This window comes from Oikopleura dioica, chromosome PAR (assembly GCF_907165135.1).
Source record: "Oikopleura dioica chromosome PAR, OKI2018_I68_1.0, whole genome shotgun sequence".
In the NCBI taxonomy this organism is placed as follows: Eukaryota; Metazoa; Chordata; class Appendicularia; order Copelata; family Oikopleuridae; genus Oikopleura; species Oikopleura dioica.
Window position 1 is genome coordinate 812,862 of NC_137293.1, and position 23,262 is coordinate 836,123.

The following is a 23,262-nucleotide window of genomic DNA, read 5'->3' on the forward strand; positions in this document are numbered from 1 at the left end:
CGCTGACCATTTTCTCGAGTTCCGTCATCGAAACTGGGATCCCGTAGCTTGGTAGAACTGCACCGCTCGTGTCATCCGTCGACCATAACCACCGGCTGTTGGTAATCATGTCTCCCGGAACTTCCGCGGTTCCTGCACTTCTCATTACTGCGATGATCTTGTCCTTCAGACGGTTCCTATTTGCTAGATCGCGAGGTTCAATCATGCCACTTCCCGCGGCGATTATCGAGCTTAGGTTCTTGCTTGTCATGTTCTTCGGGGTAGTTCAACTTTACTCGTGAGTTCAGACCTTTATCAGTCACCACAAAGTGGTTCAAATAACTTGCAAAAGGCTCACTTCCTAAGCTAGAAGACCTGCTGAAAGAAGACAACAATTTTGTAGTTGCCAGAGCCAAAGAGCACCTGGACTTCAAACATGTTATGAACAGAACTTGAAAAAGAAGCTCACCTGTGGGTTGACTCTCTTGGAATGAGGTCGTCAACTCCACAGGCAAGATGCACAGCTTGATAAACAAGGGCGCCAAACGCGAGACTTCAACCGAATTCGATCTTCGCTTGATTTCGTCGCTGAACTCTCGTGAAGGGTCGAATATGCGGGTCGCGTAATAAAAATTTGCAACTCTGGTTCAAAAGGCTCGCAATGAAGTCGAGGAAACAAATGAACCAAACCAATGAGTATTCGTAGAAGACATTTTTGCGTTTGACTTTTTTTGCAAAGCACAAAAAGATGCAAAGCATCAATGTGTTGTAGGAAATCCAAAGGGAACCGGTTACAAAAGAACCCATAAGATCGCGGTTTCCACTGCAGAAATCATCAGGCCAGATGTGATCTTCATGATATCTAAGAGATTTCTCTTTCATTTCGATTTCAGGCGCAATAGAGACGACGAATAGAGACGAGAGAGAGTTTATAATAACTTGCCATTTAATATTTACAAAAGAATGATTTACAAAACCGATTTTACAACTGGATGACTTTCAATTTGATATTCAACACTGTCTTACATTTTCAATCGTAGGAATTCTTATGAAGCTTCATAAGTTAGTAGATTAAAACTTAGGCAAAGGATAAAAATTACAATAAGAAAGTGTATTCAACAGACAAATTTATTGAGAAAATGTCAAAGAATAAAGTCAAAAAATAAGTAAAGAATGATGTCACAATTTTCGTCTCAGTGTTCGCAATGAATGTCTCCACCGTCAATTTTCATCCCGATGTAGACACCATGTTTGCACACTGTCTGCGCTTTTCCGTCCATTTTCATGTGAGTGCCGTCGTCCTCCTCCTTGATTTCAGTTATCAAAAATCCAGATTACGATTGAATTTACCTTGAGCTGGCACTGCTTGTTTTCTGGATAGTAAGTGACACAGTCGCAATGTGACTGAAGGGCGCACTGTCCGATACAGTCATCGATGGTCGGAGCGTGAATGTGACATTTTCGAGTCTCGATTTTGCTCGATTTCTGGCTCGGAAGCGCTAGAATTTCAATTTTCAAGGCGTATCGAAAAACATAAAAACCATAACACAAGAAACTTTGAACTGCTGTAATTTACCTTGGGATAAAGCAGCAAGTAAAGAAAATCTCAAAATTTTCATGGATCAAGTGAACTCTTCGTTGATATCTTCGGTCGCAAAAATTTTATACTTTCGAAAGTTGTTTTCGAATGCAAAAATGACCTCTTCTTAAATAGTAGGGCGATTCATTACTGAGTAAATTTTACGAAACGACCCACTTCCCGTGAGCAATCGACAAATTTATTGATGAGTTTACTCGTCTAGGAAATCGGCCAGAAGCAACTTGAGCTTTTTCTTGTACTGTAATGAATACAGTATCTTTTCTCTTCATTTTAACTCTAAGAAGGCATGAAAAACCGAAAGACTCGACATTTGTTTTGCAATTTTCTGAGTCTTAAGGGTACGGGTATCGATTTTGAAAAGGGGTTTATATTGCCCGTAAGACATTTATTTTGTCTTTCATTGAATTCTAGGCAAAATTTGAGGCATTTTTGTAATAGATTCTAAGCTGCGATCATTCGTCGTTTTCAAGATATGAGCGCTAGAAATTTGATCGAAAAAAAAATTTTTGGCTTCAATTTTTATCAATGAGGCCTCTTTATAAAGCTTAGAGCACGAGAAACATTATGGTGGTCTTGGATTTACTTGAAACATGATACTTTGGATTCTAGAGCCAAAAACGTGAATCTAACTTTCAAAAAATGCATAAATCGCCGAAATCAATTTTTCAAAAAATTATTTTCGATATAAAAGTTATTTCACTCGTTATAAGCTACTGACAAAATTAAGATAAAGGTCCGATCTTTCATACAAAAATATAAAATATGCATGTTTACAGGCTACTTTACTCGGAATACGCTCAGTTTTCGGGCGAATTTCGACCGAGATCAAAATTTTGAGGCGAAATTTTCTTAAAAAAATCTTAGAGGAAGATAATTTCCTTCTGACAAAATTAAGATCTAGGATAGTTCTTTATCTGAAAATGATTAGAAACCATCCACCATTTACAGGTTGTCAGGAATACGGCCTCAAACGTAGCCTGATCGATACCCGTAGCCTTAATGACCTTAATTCTTTGAATAATCATTTCACATCGATTCTTACAGTAACGAGACGGTCAAATATTGCGAAATACAGTCAGATTCTTCTGAAACGACCTTTCCGAAAGCGAAAATTAATGACTCGGCTTTTGAAATCTTCTTGTTTTTCCTTTTCTGGAAAGACAAAGTTTTAACTCGTGGAAAAATTCATCAGCTTCTGTCATTGAAAGCTGTCATAACTCGCAAAACGGCTCGTATTTTATCTTAAATTTTTCCATGGAAAGCAATTTCGGCCTCGGAGGAGGTGGGGAGCTACGTTCGTCGAATCGTGAAATTTGAACTTTGAAGCTATAAATTCACCTAAATCGTGATCTCTCACCGTAAAAATCGCTCTTATAGATAAGTGGCCTTTAGAAAAGAATGTTCAGCGATAAACTAAATTTCCTGGATGCTGAGTTTAGTCTGGAATGGTCACAAGTTCAACGATCGAGTTCAAAAAACTCATCGTTGCGCAATTTTCTTGCTGAAAGCGAGTAAGAATTTTCAGTGCAAAGATAGCTTTTTTGTGAATAATATGAATTTTTTATTGAAAAATCGAATAAAAGAAAAATAAAAAAGAAAACTTTCAGAAGGTTACTTTCTGCGTAAGAATACTTCAAGTAGACCAGGGTTGTCCTTTTGCGGATGGAACTTGAAGTCGTTTTCAGTAAGGTATCTCTCAACAGATTTGCGTAGTTTCGCTAGAATAATAAATAAACAAGATTGAGATGATTGAACGAGAAATCACCTTTATTGCCTTTCGAATGTCTCCCTGGTCAGTTATTATGAAAATCTGACTGTAATGCCCTTGAGCGGTGACTTCTGCGATGAACTGCTCGAGTTTCTTGATGGCTTCATCTCGGTGCAAATTGTGGAAGTCAACATAATTATCTGATGAAGTTCCAGCAAAGCGCTCGTTATTCTTCCTGAAGAAATATTCTGCCTCTTTTTTTCGCGCTTCTTTTTTTCGCGCCTCTTTTTTTCGCGCCTCTTGCCAGAAATCTTCTTCAGAGTCCGGAGATTCGCTTGTAGATTCCGTCTCTTTCGTCCAGGCAGGAGTGCTTGCTTGTTTTTCATTAAATAAAAGCGGTTGTAGAATTTGTTGAGCGGTTTGTCTGTAGTCGTTCTTGTTCTCACGGAGATATTTTGGCAGATGTGCTGCCTCTGCGGGAGTTGGCGGTGGTCACGAAGGATGGTGTATCCTTGGTGTCTGTCCAATGCTTCGACTCGAAGTGACAATGAAATATTTGAATCTTCCACGTTTTTAATCAATAAAAAAGTTAAATGAAGATCCTTTCATTTTTCTTGGAGATCTCCAAACGGAAAAGAGCCAAGAGAGAAGAACTCAGAAATTGTACAATCGAATCGATAATTGAAAATTCGGTGAAAGTTTCATTAGGAATGATTAGCTCTTTGGCTATCGAAGAAAATTCATATCACATCTCGAAACGAATATTTTCCGCGAATGCCCTGCTCGATGCCCTGATGAGGCTGATTTACAGTGTAGATTACAGTTCCCTATACCACCAGGTAACGATTGATCTCTATGCATGTGCGCGCAGCCGTTTCTTTTTCAATCTTGGCCTATATATGCCCTACTCACCTTCCGGAGCCTCTCTTCTAGTTGCTCTTTCGGCATATTCGGGAAACGTTTCTGTAGCTTGATAAGACTCAACTTTGTCGAGTAGTTCCGCATCTCTGCTTCTTGAAACGCCAAGGCTAGCTCCTGGTCTCTCAATTCTTGTGTTGTCATCGTTGTCCCTGTATCCGCATCTCCAGAAGAGGAGGGACGAGACCCTATTATTTCTGAAAATTCAACCGTCAAAATCTACGCAAAAGAATGAGTGAGCTAGAAAAATACTCACTTTTATTCGAGGACCCCGCGTTGATTTTAGACGCCATAATTTTTAGTTTTTGAATTTCCGCTGATAATTTGATATTGTGGTTAATTTCTTCTTTGACCCGTTTCTGCATTTTTACCGCATTTGTCGCTTTATACAGTAAAAAAATTATTTTGAAATAAACGCCAAAAAGGTCAATTATTTTTTACATTCCTTGATTCATTAGAATCGAATTCGTTTCTTCATTGTTTTCCGCCGTTTTCATCTTTGAACTTGTAGTAACCCTATCTTTCCTCCCCGATAACAGTCGTGTCGACCCATGGTTTGCTCGCGGTTGTTCGTGACTGTAATCATCTAATTTTACCCGCACCAAATTTAAAAAGAATACCACTAACCATTTTGAATTATTCCGTTGTCGCATAATTCGTCCGGCTTCAAAAAACTTGTACATCAAATTTAAAATTGACGAACTTATTTTTATGTCAGCAAAATGGGCATTCTAGAATTTCATTCAACCTTATTATCACCTTACTTAAACGTCGATAACACGAGTCTGTCTTTCAACTTTTATTTTTTATTTACAAAATATTTTGTCGACTAACAGTCAAAATTAATTGGCTTGACGGCTCCATCAGAGCAGCATTGGAATTTGTTCAGCCCGATCCACTTGCTAAAAACTTAAAAAAGAGCCCTTGAAATTCATCCTTACAAAGCTTTATCTCCCCCTCCGCAGCATTGATGCTCGACTGGAATCCCTCCTTTCTTTGGGCAATTGGCTGGCTGTCGATTGTCAAAAGGCGGGCTTCCCCAGAAGAAATGGTAGCTTTCGTCGAAGACGTCTTTTGCAAGGAAAAGGTCTTTGACGAATTGAAGGTCGCATTCGAACAGGTCTCGCTCGCAGGAACCGACGTGGTTCATTGATTCGAAGGAAGATGTCGCTCTCGAGTATTTCCAAGTATACTGGACTCTTTCTCCTAAAAAAAATGTGCTGAAAATTTTTAGAGGGAAAAATTCTGGAAGCTCTTAAACATAAAATGTATGAGTCGCACAAAAATTCTTCAAAAATATATTTTTATTATTTTTTTTTACCAAATTATGGTTTGTCTTACCGATGCAAAGATCGCCATGCTCTTGTCTCACACACTTGTTGCACTGCTTGTAGGCTCGGCATTTCGTATCAATCTGATCCTTAGGCGCTCCTATCCCCATTTCGGACATTGGTCGATCTCCAAGCAAAAAGCAGTGGCAGCCATAAGCCCAGTACTTTCGCTCGTCGAATTCTTCCGCGCCATTTTCTTTCCAGAGCTTTTTCGCAATCGCTAGAAAGAGGGTTTAGATTCGGGTTGAGGGAGGGAGGTTACCTTTTAGATCTTGATATCGTCGTTCGTCATCGGTGACGATTTGATTGGCGAACTTGGCAGAGCTACTGCTAAATCGAGGAGAAATTCCAAGATCTTCGGCTTCCTCAACAGAGCAATCAACTTCTTTCCCGTTTCGGTAGCAGATGTCATCTTCTTGAGCGAAAGCGCTAGAATCAAGATTAAATTCAGTCCTGGAAATTTTTACTTACGAAATAGCGAGGTAATTAAAAAGCTTCATCCTCTAATTGACAGAAATTTTTTCTCTTTTTGAGATTTTTTTTACTTCTTATCGAAGTTTTTGATAAGAATCATTTCTTGAACCTGGCTTTTTATAACAGAAAATGGCAGCAGAGGGACAAGGAGATCAGGGAACGGCTAAGATAATAAGGCTATTTCAATTTTGGATCGACCGGTTTTTCTTTGCAAGAACTGCGTCATCAAATTGAATTTGAAGGGGGAAATTTGAATAAGTTTAGTTTTTTCCTGTCTTTAAATTTTTTTCTTTTACTTTTTCAAATTAACGATGCACATGAAATCATGGAAGAGAACTCATTTCACATGTAACATGAATCTTTTTTATTTCATTAAAAAGAGATGTATCAAAAGAAGAAGCTTGTCAATTGATTCATCATTTCCGAAAGTTGTTCGTGGTCGTTATTCCCCATTCCAAGAGGGGCCTTTCCACCTTCGTCCAATTTCATCAAGTCTGCGGGCCCCCAATTTTCGAAGGCGTCTTGTTGTCGCTGCTTTTCCTTCTCTGAAATCAAAAAGGTTATTGTCTAAGAAGATTAGACAGAGAGTTATCTTCGATGATCAATTAAAAAAAACAGATGTAGCAAGTAAAAAACATGAGCGTTTTAAAAACACGTGTACCGGCCTCCTGGTGAGAACTCATATTTTTGAGTAATTATGAAAATACTTGTGCTATTTGAAAAAAAGGGGAGATGGAATGATAAAACTTGCTGTAAAAATAGAAATGACATCTATCGTTCAAAAGAAACTTCTCCGTCATTGATTGTTCGAGGCAAGAAATCTTTAAAAAAATTACTTATAAAGGCGTAAAAATCTTAGTTCCAAAAAATTTGGCCGAAAGAGGGGAAATCTCAGGAACTGACAAAAAAACTCGACAAATTTTGCGTGGAAATTTTAAGCAAAACAGAAGCCTGGACTCAGCTACCCGGCCCATCAGAAGCCTAGTAGCCACCAACGCGAAATTTGTCGAGATTTTTTGTCGATTCGTGACACCAAACCCAAAAAGGGTCTTACCGGAAAAATCTTCATGAAAGTCCATTTTTCCCTTTATGGAGGCTCTCTCGCTTTCATTTTCTTACCCATTTCTGCGTGCTGAAGTTGCCAAGACATGCTTTTGACGAGTCCAAAAACTGCGCAGGCGTATAGAATCCGCATTTCACTGTATCGACTTCCGACTTGGAATTACTTCCTCTCGAATTCTGAACAAGGGCTTTCCTCAATTTTTCCTCCCAAAAAATGAAATTTCGAAAAAATGATTGAAGCCCCTCCTTTTTCGACTGCTAAGAAGATTGAGCTCGGACGATAAGAGGGCTCTGCTTTTATATCCTGAGAAAGATGGGCGATTTACCGGATTATTTCTTTCAGAAAATAAGGAAGATGGACAGGTGAAATGTGCCGAGGAAAAAGAGTCTTACTGTCAAAAGTATCTGTAGTTGACGTGCTAAGTGGCCGTCACTGAGGATGAATGGAAAAAGAAATTGTTCTGTTAAACATACAGTCTTTCAAATTGCGCTCGGCAACCTGTGAAGAAAACCTAAGTCAGGGTCTGAAAGACCTGAAAATGAAAAGCCGCGCACTTCTTTCAGACCCTGACTCAGGTTTTCTGCTCAAGTTGTGGAGCCCAGCCTACAAATCTGTAAGTTGCATAACTGCCTTTACATCTGTCCAGTCTCCCAAAAGCACAAAAAGTAAGCAACCTAACCGAGATGCTAGACAAAAAGAAAAGGAATAGAATTTCCAGTCTTGCGGATTTCCGCAGTATAATCTTCAGAAGAAAAAATGCCGCGAACGCGAATTACCGGGAAAACGATCCAGCCGCTATCGCTATTCTAAACACGTTTTTTGGAAACCTAACAGCTTCTTTATCGCCTCGACTTTGGTTCTAGCAAGATATTTTTTCTTCCAGAATTTTTGAAAAAGGGCTTTGAAGAGGGCGTGAAAGGTAACAAAAACAAGTTTAGCCGTGACTTTGGTCGCAGCGGATGTTATTTCAGCCGCGTGTTTTGTACTGTCACGCGATTGTGTTTTATTTTGAGCGATTACAGTAATGCTCAAGGCCACTTGAAGATGTCGACGGGGCTGCAGCGGCCACGAATGAGCAGATATCTTATTTTTCACAGAGATTTTGAAGGAAGCCCAAAATCAAAAGCGACCTCGAAAATGATTCCAGGTAAAAATTGGCTGGCTGTTGTGTTCATAAATGACCGAGAAGCCGCGTTTTGTCGGCTCTGTGGCATCAAAAAAATAGAAATGGCGAGGTGCGGATCGCTCATGTGGCGCTCGCGAGCTCAAATCTCCTCGCAGCGGAGAGCGTCGCAAGCCTGCTGATTTTTCTGAAGCTTGAGCTTTTTTCTCGGAGAATTTTCTGCTTACAAAGGAGTTTTTGATTGTTTTTTTAATAAGAGAGGAATAAAATAGAGAGTAAAAAGAAATTTCAAAGAAGAAGGAATCACTTGAATCCGGATCAAAAAGTAAGTCATCTATAACTAGAGTTTTACTTGAAAATTTAAATTTTCCAATCTAAAATGCTCTAAGAAACGTTTATTTCATTAGCATAAGGTTGAATTAATCTAAGGATTTAACTGTCAGTTTATCTATAAAAGGAATTTCTTCAAATTAACAGTTATTGAAGTAAGAACAGCATATAAAAGGATGCTCTACTCGTCTTTGTAGTTGCTCCTATATTTAAAATCAAAACTTCGAATAGATACGAGATCAAATATGCCCAATAAACAAAATTGTGGTGCTTTTATGGTTTTTATCCAAATAAGCGGGAATGGAGGCGGCCCAAAGTCGAAGATCCTCGTCGCGGGGAAAAATATTTATCTCCGGCAAATCTCCGCCCGAGTCCGTTTTTCCTTTGTTAGGGGCTTAGTATCGTCCTCTTCCGATAATTCCAAAAATCAAAAGCTTTTAGAAATCATCCCTTTTCTCTTATCACTTCTTTTCTTCGCCAAAGAAAACAGCTTGTTTTCGACGAAAATCCTCAAAAACTTAAACAGACAAATCTTTCTTTAATTTCTTCATTTTTGCCGCTGCACCGAACCAAAATAAAAAGAAAAGTTGTGTGAGTTGGAGGCAAACAAAAGCGAATTTACAAATTGGCGGTCTTTTTCGCGGCGGGTGACCAAACGTGCGGAGCAAAAAGCATGACCGCAGACAACTCGCCACACAATGTTGCCCGACTGACCAAAGCTCAGAATGTCTCTCTGCAATTTTGCGTAATCGAGTGAACCTTTTTCAGGCGTTTTCTTGACCAATTTAGTTGACAGGGATTTTTGAAAAATTTCATGGTTTCAAATAAAATTCTTCAATGTTCAATTTTCATCCATTTCAACCTCGTTCAAATGTTTTTTTCTGATTGGTCAATCAAGATAAAAATTGATCGACCAATCAGAGGTGCTTTTTATGATTTTCAAAATCGATTATTCTGATTGGTTCAGGCTCAAGCGAAAACCCTCCTTTGAGCCAATCAGAATTCTCGAATTAAAAATACACCTTCGACTTCTGATTGGTCGATCAATAAGCATCCTGATGAACCAATCAGAAGCAGAAATACAGTTGTTCAAGATTCAGAAGAAGGGAAAACCCAAAACTCGCTCGATAAAATGTTTCCATAACGATAAACGGGAGCCTTATCCGGAAGAAAATGTGTGGTAAAGACTTTTGCATAATCCGCGCAGATCGCAATTTTATCTACAACACCACGTTTTTCTCAAGTCCTTTTTTTCCTGCTCAGTTAAAATGAGTTTAGTTCTTTCTCTTTTTCCTTTTTTTCTGGTAATTTTCAACGCCAAAATTTCCGATAAGCTCAATTTTAAGAGCAAAAAACTCAAGATTCAAGTTTTATCTAAATTCCTTTTCCTTGAAATCAAGAATTTTTTTTAAGTTCAAAACAGCCAAAAAAGTTGACCGGAAAACAAGTGCCACTCGTCATTTTTTGGCATTTCCTGGTTTGTACTTTTGGTTTTGTTCTACACGCGTTGCTCAATAGAAACAGAAAGGGATTAGAAGCACAAAGACGCGGAAAGCTCCTGTTTCTGTCTTTTTCAGTTAAAAAAATGCCAAAAAATCGGTCTCTATTTCTGTATTTCTTCTTTTTTGACTGCACAAAACGCGAGAAGCCGCGTGCAGCTTCGAGTAAACAGCAATTTAGCCGCGTTTTGCGCGTCTTTTTCGCTCTAGACTCGAAGCCGCAAGCGACTTCTCGCGTATTTACGAGTCAAAAGAGGAGAAATACAGAAAAAGAGACCGATTTTTGGCATTTTTTGACACCTTGTTGGCGCCAAAATTCTTCCATTTTTCGCGAAGGTGAACATGCGGCCTTTTCTTTACACACCGGGCGGTTTGAAAATAGATCGATTATGACATTACTACGGAATGATCAATTTTCCACGCTCTGGTTCGGCCGACTTTTTTTCTACTGAAGGATGGTTTTTCTGTTGCGAGAAGAAAATTCATATGAAATATTGATTGAAGAACTTTTTTCAGAAAGCATTTTCAAAAACCATAAAATTATTTTAAAAAATATTCTTTTATTTTTTTTTTCTTAAATAAAATATTGGAAATACCATTCTAATGAAAAAAATTAACAAGCAAAGAGAACAAAAAAAATTCTAGAGCCACGAGAAGCTGGCGTTAAATCTGACCGTGGAAAACTTGAATTGTGGCTAGCTCCCGCCCAAAAGTCGATAAGATGACGAGTTCTTTCTTCAAAAAGTCCCACAAGTTCAACTCTTTTCCCAAAGGACTTACAAGCACTTGTACAATTGTAGCACCTTGATTTTATAAATAATTGTCGAAATACAATTCGGAAAAGCAACTACAGCGAATTGGCGGTGTAAAAATAGAAAAGGCAAAACAAGGACTTTGTATTAAATTCACACCAAGCCTCTTTGTCGTCAAATTAGCTATGGCTGAAAATGGAAAAGAAAAAACATGTTTATTTTTAACGATTTTGGGAAAGCCCGCGATAGTAATTTTTCAAGAAAGATTAAATAAGTTTGCACTAGAAGTCAATTTGCTTCAAGAAAAGAAAAAAAACAAATATTCAAAACAAAGCCTTTTAATTATCAGGTCGTTGAAAAACATGAGCTGAAAAATGAGGGGACTAAGGAGCAGCCGGAAATGATTATTCCAAATATCAACTAAGCGAAAAGACTAAGAGTTATTCCTGATTATGCGCTCAACGTGAGAAACAAATTATTCTCAATTAAACAAATCTGATTAAAAACGCTTATTTCAATTCCTGAACGTCTATTTTCGCGGGTCAAGGGGCATAAACATCAATAAGCTGATTTTCAACAAGAATTGAGAACAAAATAGTCTTTACTGTAAATTCTAATTCAGAATAAAAAGGTCAATTTTGGTTTTTGTAAAAAAAAGGCGAGAAAGTCAGATTTTATTCGATTTTTAACCCGTAAATTGGCCAAATCAGCTGTTTAAAATCATATTTAACAAAAATTATCAGTTACAAATAGCTAGGTATTCTATATAAGTAATATTCGGTAAGATGATTTTTATACAGTTGATTTTCTCAATTCAAACCAAATAAAATCGACTAAAATCACCAAAAAATTTGACTTTTTCCAGTTTTTTTTTCTCACAAAAAAATCGAAAATTGATGTGTTTATTCTGATAATATAATATTAGGGAATATTTAATTCGACATAATACTTAAATAAAATCTTAGAAAATCGAAAATAAGGGTGTGTCGTTCCTCTTTTTGAGAGATCACGTGGGAATTAAATCATTTCTGTCCAAAACGTGGCTTTTCGGTTTGATTCGGAATTCTAGCCTCGTCTTCTGGTCGTTTTCGGGAATGATAGTCTGCCCGCATCGTGGCGAGTTCGACCGCGCTGGAAAAATGATATTTTTCGGTGAACCTTGAATCGACAGTCGTTTATCGCGATTTTTAATTTTAACGAGAACGGTTGATTTTTGATTTATTTTCTAGTAAATTTGAATTTCAGATTTCAGCGAAGAAAAATCTCCAAAAAGCGGCGAGGAAATGAGCCGGCTTCGATCTGGTGGAACGACAATCCTCACGGCGAGCACGTAAGTCATCCCAAATAGACATCACCAGATAAGACTAACAATCCGTCAACCTTTTCCCAGAGCGTAAAAATATACTCGAGGGAGATCTCAGATCATTTTTTGATTAAAGGTTCATCCTCCAATGTTTGGAAAATCTTTCCTCCAGAAAACTTAACAGCAAAACCATTGTGTTTTTTTGGGTAAGGGTTTGGATAAAAGTCTAGAGTGTGATTGGGTGTGCCCAAAATGGGGTGGCTTCAGGAACCGACAGAAATTTCGACAAATTTTGCGTGGGCGGCTACTCGGCTTCTGATTGGCTGGTTTTCCGAATCCAGCCTTCTGATTGGCTGAAAATTTCCACGCAAAACTTGTCGAAATTTTTTGCTTTTCCTGACACCTCCCCCAATCCCACCCCAGTCTCGTATTTGAACCAAAACCCTAACTCTAACCCTTACCTTGGTTGGGGTTATGCTGGGTTTAGAAAAAGGGTCCGATATAATCACAAAGCATTTGGGATTCTGTTGAGAAAATTTCGTCGGAAATTAAGCTCGAATTGAACCTGTCCGAAAAGCCCTCGAAAAATGCTCGCGAAATCCGAACATCCGTCCAATTTCAAGCTCTCCTCATCAAATTAACGTCTTATCGCCGCTCACACGTTACATTGACCTTCGACCAGATTTGTTGATCCGCTTTTCAGCCGGAGCAACTGCTAGTCCGCTCTGAAACTTGATCGTGCGGATTTAAGCCGCAACTGGCGAGGGGAGATTTGCAGACTTTGCTAAAAAATGAGCTCTAGTCTTTTCTCTTTTGACCGCAAATAATTGTCTATATTATAAGTCAGATTTTAGGTCTCGTCTTGGAAAAACCGAATGTTAAAAGAATCGTATTTCGAAGAAAACGACCTTATTTGAACTTGTTGCTCGAATTTGATAATAATAAGAAACCTCCCTCTTTTCAACCTTGAGTTATCGTCACTGGTTGTAAATATTTGCAAAGCTTTTTGGTAGCCGTCTCATCCCACGTGAATCTATCTAAACAGCCCTTTTTCTCCCGCTTTACATTGGAAGGTTAAGAACCCTTACTCGGAGCACAGCCACTTTCCCGAGTCGTTTTTTGCAGCTGCAGCTGGAGCAGCGACATGATCTCACGGTTAAGTACATCCATATGCTCACTCCACGGGAGCAAGATTGGACACAGAATCTGACACGGCTTACTGCTCAGTGCTCACGAGCTGGATTACTTTTCCGAGGATAATGATCTTTGACGTCATTAAAAAGAAAAGATGGCTCGCCACGAATTAATTTCGAGCCGGGTCAAATTTTGGTGAAGAAAAAGAGCTCCGTGAAATTTTGATCCATCAAGAAAGGAGAAGGAAAGAAAATTTCTCAAAAAGTAAACCTAAAAATAGAAATTTGTGAGTAGTTGTCGTACAAAAACCACGTTGCAAAGAAGTATTGTAATTGTTTCGGGCACTTGTAAAGTACTCAAATTCAATTATTGGCAATCATTCGACCTCAGTTTTTATAATCTTCAAATAATACTTTCTTTATTTTCTTTCGACAATTAAATTTTTATATTCATTTTTTTAATTAATAATCTTTTTGGAAAATTTCATAAAAGTTTTGACACAAATTGACCAATTTTTTTCCTCGATTTGACGAAAAATTCTAAATTGACACGCAAAATTTTGATGAAAACAGGATTATTCGAGTTTAGAATTTCGTAAAATCGCGAATTTCGGATATCGCCCATCCTTAATTTGCTAATTAGAGTAATAGAAATACGCATTAGTACCCCCACGGGTGCAATTAGAAGCCGTTCGTTTAAAAAAGTGTCGACTTCTTGAGCCGATCGCAGTCAGACCGGCTTAAAAGTAGAGTCGATGTAAACAGAGCTAGTATCGAAAAACCCAAACGAGCGCGCGCTGCTTCGTCGGTGACATTGCAGCTGCAGCGGATTAAAACCGGCCCGAACATCAGCCATATCAATGTCCTTAAATCATCAATACGCAGAATTATAACGTAGCCAAAGCCGCGATCGAGAGGGCCACGAAATTCTCAAGCAAGGGGTCCCACTTGAACGGGAAAGAAACTAAAATGGAAAGCCGAGCTGCGGCTTTTCCAGTAAAAAAAAGCCGCGCAGCGGCTTAGCCGATATAAAAAGAGGAGACAAAAAGGATTGTGTTTTAAAGCCGCTTTGCGGCTTCGTTCTCAAAATAGCCGCTACGCGGCTTTTCATTTTTGCTTTTCAGAACCTGACTCAGGTTTTCTTCACAGGTTGTCGAGTCCGAAATCGCTCCTTTGGCTCAAAAAATGACTTCGAAATTGAATCCTCAAAAATCTCGCTCGATTTTGATAAGCTCGCCTTTCAAAAGAGAAAGAGGCTATTCTGAATAGGCTATTCAATCAGCGCTGCAAAATAATTATCGCCGTTTTCTAAACCGGATCATCCGTCTTTTCTCGGCTGTTGAGGGTCTCTTCGCCGACAAAACACGAATTCAAAACGAAAATAAACGAATTTAGAAATTAAACGTTTTGTCCTGTTTTGTCAAACGTGAGGGAAAAGAACTTAATTAAATTAAAGGATAGAAAGACAAAGTATCTGAATAACGGAATAAAAAAAAAGGATCAAAGGGAGGAGCGCTGTTTTTAAAAATAATAGACACAATATAACATTTTACGATGAAATAAGGACATCGTATTATAGTCTATAATTTATAGATGTTTGGAAAATAAGGAAAATTTGAGTCGTTGTTTATCCTTATTCAAAAAAATAGGGATAGCGTCAAGAACCGACTGTCAAAAATTTCGACAAATTTCACGTGGGCGGCTATTCTGCTGCTGATAGGCCGAGTCCTGACTTCTGATTGGTTGTAAATTTCAGCGCCAAATTTGTCAATTTTTTTCTTCAAAAGAGGACGAATCAAAAGTCAGCTTTCGGCTTATCCGCCAATCCGCTCTCAATACTTTAACAGAAGGGCGTCCTTAAGAATTTTTTTTTTAATTGATGAAAAATGATGAAGAAAATCCTGATTTTTTGATCAAGTAACCGGTTAAAATAAAATCTTACCGCTTTTTCTATTGTTTTCTCAGCCTGAACGGTTGTCAAACTTTTCTGATCTCCGTTTGTTATTTTATTTTACGCACAACAAAAACACTTGTTGCACTCAATTTCGCCGCAGTTGGGGAATTTAACTCACGTTATTTTTATATACCTCCGCAGAAAAAATAACATATTTTATAATAATGGATAGACACGTGTCATGAGCTCCAAGAACAAGCAAAATAGATGGCGGAACATAAAACAATCTAATTCTGACAAACCAGCCCCTTTTTTGTTGAAGAATTTTTCTTTAGAAGTTTCTAACAGTTTCTGTTTCTAGTGTACAATATGGTCGCCCGCCGCAGAAACGCCCGGTCTACCGATCCGAATTCGTCATCCGGCTAAGGAAGGTCCAAAAATCCGCTCTAGAATTTTGCATAGCGGAAGATCGCCACGAATTTTTCTTCCAAAAAGTTCCTAGAGCAAAATTTACAGCAAGAAAAGTTTCTTTCATCGAGTTTTAAGGGTATCGATATCGATTTAAATGGTTTAACCTTACTGTTAGGCCTAGGGTTAGGGTTAGGATTAGGATTTTCATGTATCAAATCGCTGATAACACTCTTAATCCTAAATTCATTTATTCGACTAAAAACACCAAATCTTAATATTGTTACTAGAAAAAGACTGGTAGACAGTAAAAAGGTGTCTTTCTAAAAAGTCGATCGTATTCCTTGATCGAATTATTCTCCAGAATCATACAGCTGCTATTTTGGTATTTTGACAAAAGCGCAATTCAAACCTTTTCACAACTCAGCAAATTACAATTCAGAACCAAATAATACATTCTTTCGTAATTAGGCCATAAACGTTTTTTTAACCTTTCTTTTCTCTTCGCATTCTTTTATCTTTCATGATCGTTAAGATTCGGATAACTTATCCGGGATAAGCCATTTTTGAATATTCAAAGAAAACAGATTTAACAGTTCAAAATAGAGAGAAAATGGTAGAGGAAAATCCAAAAGGAAGCGGATTTTCATATTTAAAACATTAGAAAATAGGCTCAAAAACCTGTGAAAATAGCTAGCTCAGGGACTTGAAGCCCTTACTCAGGTTTTTCGACAGGTTTTTGAGGGGAGGTATCTTGACCCGACAAAAACTTCGATATTTTTGCGTGGAAATTTTCAACCAATCAGAAGCCTTGATTTGGCTTACCAGCCAATCAGCAGCCAAGAAACCGCCAACGCAAAATTTGTCGAGTTTTTTGTGGATTCGTCAGGGGTCTGGATTCGCTTTGCGAAATCGCCATATAGCGAAGCGAAGCGAGGCGAAGCGAATTCGCTTCGCTTCGCTTTCGCTTTTGAAAATTTCAATTCGCTTCGTGACACCACCCCGTTTTGACCTCATATTGTTCGGAAAAATTCATGATTCAGCAAAAATTTTAACTTGATTTTAACAAAAAAGCCCGTAAAAAGTAACTGCCCTTCTAAATAAAATCTCATATTTTTCGACCTCGTTGACAAGATCCAACCTGGATAAAAGAGCACTTACACAATGATGGACGAGCCGATCGATTGGCGAAATCCGGTCATTCCGCAAGTTCCAGTCAGAGCGCCTTCCCCCTCTAAACAGAGACGACTTGTTCTTACCAGCTCAGAAGCTCCCAAAAGTTCAATCGCCAGGTAAACTTATTTTTCGAGCTCTTTTGCAAAATAATTTGTAAAAGTCGAATTTTTATCTTCAAAAAGCCGCACCGAATTTTTCGGCTAAAATTCAATATATTCTGCGAAGCCGCGGCGCGGCTTTTCAAATAATTGAATATTGAAAATTGAAAAGTATCATTTTCGAAGATTTTGACTCAAAAAGTTTCTCTAAAGCCAATTTCGCTCAAATTGAAAACCCCAGCTGAGAATTTCGACTGAGAGTATTAGGTATGCAAGTAAAATTAGCTGAAGCCCCTCTGCTCGAAAACTTGAAAACTTGAATACTCGAGCACTTTAGAGATGATCTAAATTCGAAGTCCTCACGTGTTCATTTTTCGCAATTGCATTTTCGCTCACGTTATTGTAAATTGTTCACCTTCAATTAACCCGAAATTGGTACTGTAAAGAATTTTCCAAAAAGCCGCAATTACAAGCTCTTTTTTCCTGCGCTAAATTCCTTTTTGTTCAAAGTTTTTCTCATCGTTTCTTTTTATTAAGACTTAATCAAAATAAAAGCCGCAGAGCGGCTTTAATAGATTTAGTGGCTTTTCCGAAATTAATATCAATAATTGAGATGATATTTTGGCGAAGCCGCTCTGCGGCTTTATCATGGAAAGCCGCAGAATCGTTTTGTCGGCGCGGCTTTTTTAAAATTTCATAAAGCCCCTGCTTCGCGGCTTTTTATCAAAGAAAAAAAAATTGCTGACTTTTCATTTTTTCTCAATTTTCGCCGCGGTTTCGGCTAATACTTGAACAAATCCAGTAATTGCGCTCGTGATTCAGTTCGCCAGTCATCAGCAACCCATCAAGCAATCTGCAGCCGCGACTCGCTCAGCCGCAAACTGCATCGCCGACACCACTGCTAAAAACAGCTTCAAAACCTAAATCCCCAAAAGCTTCAAAGGTAATTAATGCTTTACTGCTGCAAAAAATATTAATTTAAAAAAGCATTTAAATGATTTATGACATGTTCACACGTAAGAATTCGAAATTATAATTGAAATTAACACAAATAAAATTAAAAATAAAAAGTACAAATTTAAATAAAAAAATATCGTAAGAATTCGAAATTATAATTGAAATTAACACAAATAAAATTAAAAATAAAAAGTATAAATTTAAATAAAAAATTTTTAAAACTATTTTTTAATTATAAAATTTATAAAAAATCTTTTTATTATTTAAAAAAATTTATTTTTTTTTTACTTTTTTATTTTGGAAAAATTCAAATTCGGACTTTTTGTAATATTTTTTTGTTTATTTTCAATAATAATCTTTAATTCATTCCTCTTCTATATTTTCTTGTGCGCTGGCTTTCCAGAAAATTGGATCTTTATTAACCTAAGTCACGCATGTTTGGGACCTTTCATAAACTTTATCATTCATTTCCATAAACTGACGACCCATCGAATCAAGCTAGAAACATCGCGGAAGCACTTTCGAAATAAATTGTCTGTAACACGCAAAACTTACAGATTATTTATAGTAGAAGAAGCGCACGTAATCTTTTTTACCAAAAATGATAATCTTTTTTCGAGAAAATGAAGCTGGAATTTCCATTTTCGCCGGAAAGTGGCGGTAAGAGGTCCTTATCGACCGACCCGGATTATTTTCGGGAGAGGAGAGATTATCAGAAGCCCGTTAGCCCATTACATAAGCTCTAGAAACTCCGAAAAGCAACGTGGTTTTTACGATGAATTTTAAGAGATGCGCAGTCATCTTTAACGATTTCGTCGACGTCAGGGAAGTGGACGATTACGACAGAAAGGTTGACAAATCATGGACGAGACTGACTCAATATCAAAAGGTAAAATAATCGAGAGAAAAATAATTTTATTCTCAAATTTTTATCAATAAAGCGTCAATATGAATAAAAATTGAAGCTTTTTCGGAAATCCGAATAATTGACCGGAAAAGTTTATTCTTCTTCTACTTAAAATTCTTCCAGTACGGGGGTCCTCCACGTACAAAGAAAATGAAATTTCGGGCTTTCTTTTTCGGGGCAATCATCAAAAATCATCGGTATCACTAAAAATTCTGAAGGAGAAAAGTCAATAAAAATAAATAAAATTTTTCCATAATAAGAGAAGACATAGACAGCGCGACTAGTCAAATTCGCGGTTCAATCATCAGGTCGCGACATTCCGTATTTTCCCCGCTTTCCAAAATCGCTGCTCCACGAACTAGTCTGCCTCTAAAGCGACCACGTTGTGGATTGGAGCTTGGCAGGTTTTGCATCAGACGGGGCGAGGACCTAATCCGATAACTGTCGCTATCCTCCGCCAAAAACGCCTTCCGCTGTTTCGTCTTTTTCTGCTGACCTTTTAACTTTCGATTTGGGAATGGAATTATGCTCCCTCAAATTTGATCAGACCCGAGAAAGGTCAATAAAGACGGATTTCTTGGAGAATGACCAGACAGCAAAAAGACTATGAAAAAGGCCTAGGGTTATGACGAGGCTCAAAACCTGTGTAAAAACCTGAGTCAGGATCCAGAAAAACTTATATAATAAGCCGCCTTGCGGCTTTTTTTATAACAAAGCCGCGGGGCAGCTTCTCCAAAATTGCAATCTCAGGACCCTGACTCAGGTTTTTACACAGGTAGCCCATGCCTTAGAAAATGCATTTTCAGGGAAAATAACCCGAAAATGACCGTGAGAAAATTCGAAAATTCACTAAATTCGATCGAGGGCACGTTTTTAATCGAAAAAATCTGACATTGTTGATTTCAGTTACGAATTCGCTGCGAATTGAACGATTTCAAAACGACGGAAATGAACGTTCACCGCGAGAGCCGACAATTTACAAGGATGCATCGAATATAGAAAAATACGAAGAATTTGATTTTTATTTTTTTCTCCATTAAAAATTCGATGAAAAAGAGATGAACAGGGAAGAATAAGAAAAAAAACTTAAAAACTGACTGTGAAGATGAGTCTTTTCAGACTGTATATAATTCAGATAAAATTCGACATTACTGTTTACCGGATTCTTCAAAGGATGAAGAAGGGTGTGTGTAGAACCTGTGTAGAAAACCTGAGTCAGGGTCTGCAAAATCTTGATTTAAGGAGGGGGGGTCCTTAATCTTCAATTGTTTTTTTTCCAAAGCCGCTAAGATCTTCTTGGAAGCATCAATGTTCTTCTACCTTTTTCAGAACATAAAAAATTCAAAGCTGAGACCACGTGACGGTTTTTCAAAATTGCTCACACTGCACTATTGGGAGTCAATTTGGGATTGTAAATATTTTAGAGATCGGTTGAAAAAGAGTGCCACTTCGTTTCTTCTGAATCCAAAGCAAATAAATTTCCGATGAGAGTTTTGAACTTTTTCATTGTCGTCGGCCAGGTTCAAGCTAGCTTTTTTTCTCATGATGAAAGTGGACATGCGACATTTATTCATGTTTTCAAGGTAAAAAAGCTATTTTTTATGAACCAAAAATTTGTGGTGGTGGCTAAAAATCGCGACAAAAATCGATTTTTATGAAAAAAATTTTTCTGAAATCTGATTGGTCAACCGGCCAAATGCGTCTATCTGATTGGCTTTGATTAAAATTTAAGGATCTTGTAAAAGCAAAAGAACAGCGAGGCGAAAAAATCAGCTACCCAATGCTGAAAAAAGCGCTCAGCGAGATTCCTGCCATCATCAAAAGATCAACAGTTGACGATGATTTGATTCCCTTCTGATGTCAGAATTTAAAACTGTCTCAGGTTCCTTTTAGAAAAAATACTAAACCGTTAGAAGAATTAGCGCCGAGTTCATTGAAGGGGAAGATTAGAGATCGGCGTCTAAGACGTCAGGGATTATGACGTTTTTGTATACAGAGGCTTCGCATTTCTGTCAATAGGATTATCGGTTCAACAACTACTGTCTTTGCTTCTCATAAAATTAGCTCATTCTAAAGCAAAAATGCATTTGATTAAAAATTACGCTCGATTTTTTCAGCCAAATTTTATACTACCCTTGTTCATCATTGTCTCTGTGAAGGTGTGCCTTTGTTCATCCTCTTACTTCCTGCAGGTGGCCCTTTGTTCATCCGTGTACAGATTTCCTTTCATTTTAAATAATATGAGGCTTTACTGAAGAAATTTGTAATGCTACGTGGCCCAAGGGATGAACAAAGGGGCACTTGCGAGAAGTCTGATAATGAACAAGGGGACCCCCTTTTTTGACGAAAAGAGTAATCCAAAAATCTTCATCGCTCTTGAAACAAACAAGCCTCTCCCCTTCTTGGTCTTTCGAAATTAACATATCTGCTGTTTTGTCCACAGGTCTTTTTGAATAAACGTATCTTTTCTCAACTTATCGCCAGCTTAAAAAACAAACAAGCCTTACGTCGTATTTTCAAGGGCTCCGGGTTCAGTCGGGAATTTATTGATTTCAATCATTTTAATTTGACAAAGGGGAAGTTAAGAGGAACAGATGAACACTTATTATTTTTTGTTCTTGATGTCTTGGTGTTGTTAGTCTGAAGGGGTTTGTTGGTAAAGATGCTGAAGGTAGAAAGGAAAATTCGACGAATGGAAGCCTGGAGCTCGTTTTTCGTGCAGCTTGTCCCTGAAAATCCGGATTATGAGTCATATTCAAAACTAGAAATAAAAAACACATAGTCGGGAAAAAGGCTCTTTCTCTTCTTGTTCTCATCAATGATAACTTATCATTCGAGCCTTTGATTCAAGCCATCCAAAATCTCTAGAATCTGGGCCAGTGGTTAGGATTAGGGATTGGGAACTCTAAACGGGGGGGGGGGTCCGGGGGGAGCGAAACCCCCTGGTTTAGGCCTAAGGTGAAGGCCTAGCCCCCTGGGTTAGGTTTAGGGTTAGGGGCAGCTTAAATGATAACCCCCTACTACCCTTCTTGTTAATATTATAAAACTAAAATAATGGGATCGGTTAAAAATTTTCCTTCAAAATTTAATGAAGTACGAACCAGACAAACCCATCGTTAGATCGTTTCATGTACAAGCTGTATCGAGGCGGGTTGTAATTCAAATTGGCCGCGACAAGCGACAAAAAGCAAGCGAAGTAAAGCCGGAACATTTTTTTTTCTATTCTGGCAAAGTGAAGAAGTTCCTACTTAGCGAGTTTTATAAACTTACATTGCAGATGGAAGAACTGACAAAGCTGACAGTAATGGTTTTTGAGTAATGGACACATGGTTCTGTCACTTTGGCATTTTTTCAGCACTGTATAATCGCGATTTGCCGTAAATTTGTGGAATAAGCGAAAGTTCATTTGTTTGTGTAAAAAGATCTAAGCAAAAATCATCATATTTTTTCAAAGAAAAGTGCTCATAAAACAATGTTTCGGCTCGAAAACTCATGTTTCTAGCACCAAACAATGATCTATCTATTTGAACCTATGACTTTTTATTTTGATGCTTATTATGAATCCCGCTTGAATGGTAATAAGTAACGCTCTAAAGCGTGAAGCAGAAGCGCCCATTACAGCATCTCGCCAAGGAATGTGATGTTGGTCGGCGCCGCGGCCGCAGCTGACGATCAATGATGTAGCCACGACGCTATAATTGCTCCGATGTGTCAATTTTAACCTTCTTTTTACAGAATTCGTAATTTTGGTGCGATTTTTATTTACGATCATGTTTTTTGCGAATTTTTAGGAAAAAAATTTCCTAAAGAACGTAATTTTTAAAAAATTCAAAATAAAAGTCGGAAATATCGTCAGATTTTCATGAAAATCGATTTAGAAAAACGCCGGAATGACGATTTTCCACAGAAGCTACGTATTTTTTGATATTGTCTGGAACCATTTCAACGCCCCGAAATCGTTACTCTTCGTCGGTGCTGAAATTAAAGAGTCAAATTTCTCCATAATTCGCCACTTTTTCAAGTGGCCAAAAAAAGTAGATGAAGATAGACGAGATTTAGAGAAATCAAAAAGCCATCAAAAATCCCTCTTTTTAAACAGGACATTTGAAACAACAAAAATTAAATTAAAAATTAATTTATTAAGAATAAAATAAAAATTTTATATCATTTTCAGAAATTTTCATTTTTCTTTAATTTTTTGAAATTTTCTCTTCCTTGATTTCTCAAAATTTTGACCCGTTTTTTTGAGCCCTAGTTTTTGATTTACAACTAAAAAAGTGGATAAAAGAAGCTTTATAAAAGAAAAGGAGGTTCCCGTTTTTGTCTCTATAAATTGACCAATTCTACTATTTGGTCTTCTGTGTTTGTTCAAACGAAAAGGAGAAAAGAAATAGATCCAATATAAACACTGAGCAATATTGTGAGAATAAAGCAAAAATTTCGTTATCGCGAAAGCCAAAGTTGCTCATGTAAAAAGGACTAAGAGCGAAAAAACGAAGAAGAAGGCGAAAAAAAAGACGAGCATAATTGGTGAGTTATTATGACAAATCTTGAAATAATGGTCTTAAGCATCTGACTTTTTTATCTTCAGATTTGAGGGCAAGGAAGA

At 37.7% G+C, this 23,262-nt stretch overlaps 3 protein-coding genes and 2 long non-coding RNA genes across 7 annotated transcripts; 1 reads left to right on the plus strand and 4 right to left on the minus strand.

The window, feature by feature from the left end:
- Nucleotides 1-1,091: 1,091 nt before the first annotated feature.
- LOC145704584 (uncharacterized) lies at nt 1,092-1,713 on the minus strand. Its single transcript, XM_081782042.1, has 3 exons — nt 1,556-1,713; nt 1,330-1,478; nt 1,092-1,286 (listed from the first exon to the last, which is right to left on the minus strand). The coding sequence occupies exons 1-3, from the start codon at nt 1,596-1,598 to the stop codon at nt 1,173-1,175; spliced, it is 306 nt and encodes a 101-aa protein (XP_081638168.1). The 5' UTR covers nt 1,599-1,713; the 3' UTR covers nt 1,092-1,172.
- Nucleotides 1,714-5,002: 3,289 nt separating this feature from the next.
- On the minus strand, nt 5,003-6,086 carry LOC145704332 (uncharacterized). Its single transcript, XM_081781781.1, has 5 exons — nt 6,008-6,086; nt 5,799-5,965; nt 5,547-5,756; nt 5,147-5,411; nt 5,003-5,107 (listed from the first exon to the last, which is right to left on the minus strand). Exons 1-5 carry the CDS (start codon nt 6,034-6,036, stop codon nt 5,035-5,037), a joined length of 744 nt encoding a protein of 247 aa, XP_081637907.1. The 5' UTR covers nt 6,037-6,086; the 3' UTR covers nt 5,003-5,034.
- A 311-nt stretch (nt 6,087-6,397) lies between these two features.
- LOC145705977 (uncharacterized) lies at nt 6,398-7,251 on the minus strand. Its single transcript, XR_014134645.1, has 2 exons — nt 7,130-7,251; nt 6,398-6,555 (listed from the first exon to the last, which is right to left on the minus strand). It is a non-coding gene; the product is annotated as an uncharacterized LOC145705977 (long non-coding RNA).
- An 868-nt stretch (nt 7,252-8,119) lies between these two features.
- Nucleotides 8,120-19,814, plus strand: LOC145703549 (uncharacterized). Of its 3 annotated transcripts, none has more exons than XM_081780921.1 (7): nt 8,120-8,220; nt 12,023-12,107; nt 15,469-15,531; nt 16,647-16,807; nt 17,612-17,732; nt 18,534-18,635; nt 19,560-19,814. In XM_081780921.1, exons 4-7 carry the CDS (start codon nt 16,680-16,682, stop codon nt 19,650-19,652), a joined length of 444 nt encoding a protein of 147 aa, XP_081637047.1. In that variant the 5' UTR covers nt 8,120-8,220; nt 12,023-12,107; nt 15,469-15,531; nt 16,647-16,679; the 3' UTR covers nt 19,653-19,814. The 3 variants fall into 3 exon arrangements, with proteins under 3 accessions (XP_081637047.1, XP_081637046.1, XP_081637048.1); XM_081780920.1 differs by lacking the exon at nt 8,120-8,220 and adding an exon at nt 8,392-8,521; XM_081780922.1 differs by lacking the exons at nt 8,120-8,220; nt 12,023-12,107; nt 15,469-15,531 and having other exon boundaries at nt 16,608-16,807.
- A 1,426-nt stretch (nt 19,815-21,240) lies between these two features.
- Nucleotides 21,241-21,961, minus strand: LOC145705571 (uncharacterized). The gene is made up of 2 exons (XR_014134612.1): nt 21,755-21,961; nt 21,241-21,382 (listed from the first exon to the last, which is right to left on the minus strand). It is a non-coding gene; the product is annotated as an uncharacterized LOC145705571 (long non-coding RNA).
- Between the last annotated feature and the right edge of the window lie 1,301 nt (nt 21,962-23,262).

Excerpts from the sequence above, each read along its gene's own strand:
- LOC145703549 (XM_081780921.1), top strand. The coding sequence starts at position 16,680 with ATGATGGACGAGCCGATCGATTGGCGAAATCCGGTCATTCCGCAAGTT. Across the intron at positions 16,808-17,611 it reads CCCAAAAGTTCAATCGCCAG|TTCGCCAGTCATCAGCAACC; the intron begins GTAAACTTATTT and ends CTCGTGATTCAG. Across the intron at positions 18,636-19,559 it reads GACTGACTCAATATCAAAAG|TTACGAATTCGCTGCGAATT; the intron begins GTAAAATAATCG and ends TGTTGATTTCAG.
- LOC145704332 (XM_081781781.1), bottom strand. The coding sequence starts at position 6,036 with ATGAAGCTTTTTAATTACCTCGCTATTTC. Across the intron at positions 5,966-6,007 it reads TTTAATTACCTCGCTATTTC|CGCTTTCGCTCAAGAAGATG; the intron begins GTAAGTAAAAAT and ends TCTTGATTCTAG. Across the intron at positions 5,108-5,146 it reads GGAGGGGGAGATAAAGCTTT|CAAGTGGATCGGGCTGAACA; the intron begins GTAAGGATGAAT and ends TTAAGTTTTTAG.
- LOC145704584 (XM_081782042.1), bottom strand. The coding sequence starts at position 1,598 with ATGAAAATTTTGAGATTTTCTTTACTTGCTGCTTTATCCCAAG. Across the intron at positions 1,479-1,555 it reads ACTTGCTGCTTTATCCCAAG|CGCTTCCGAGCCAGAAATCG; the intron begins GTAAATTACAGC and ends TTGAAATTCTAG. Across the intron at positions 1,287-1,329 it reads ACAAGCAGTGCCAGCTCAAG|GAGGAGGACGACGGCACTCA; the intron begins GTAAATTCAATC and ends ACTGAAATCAAG.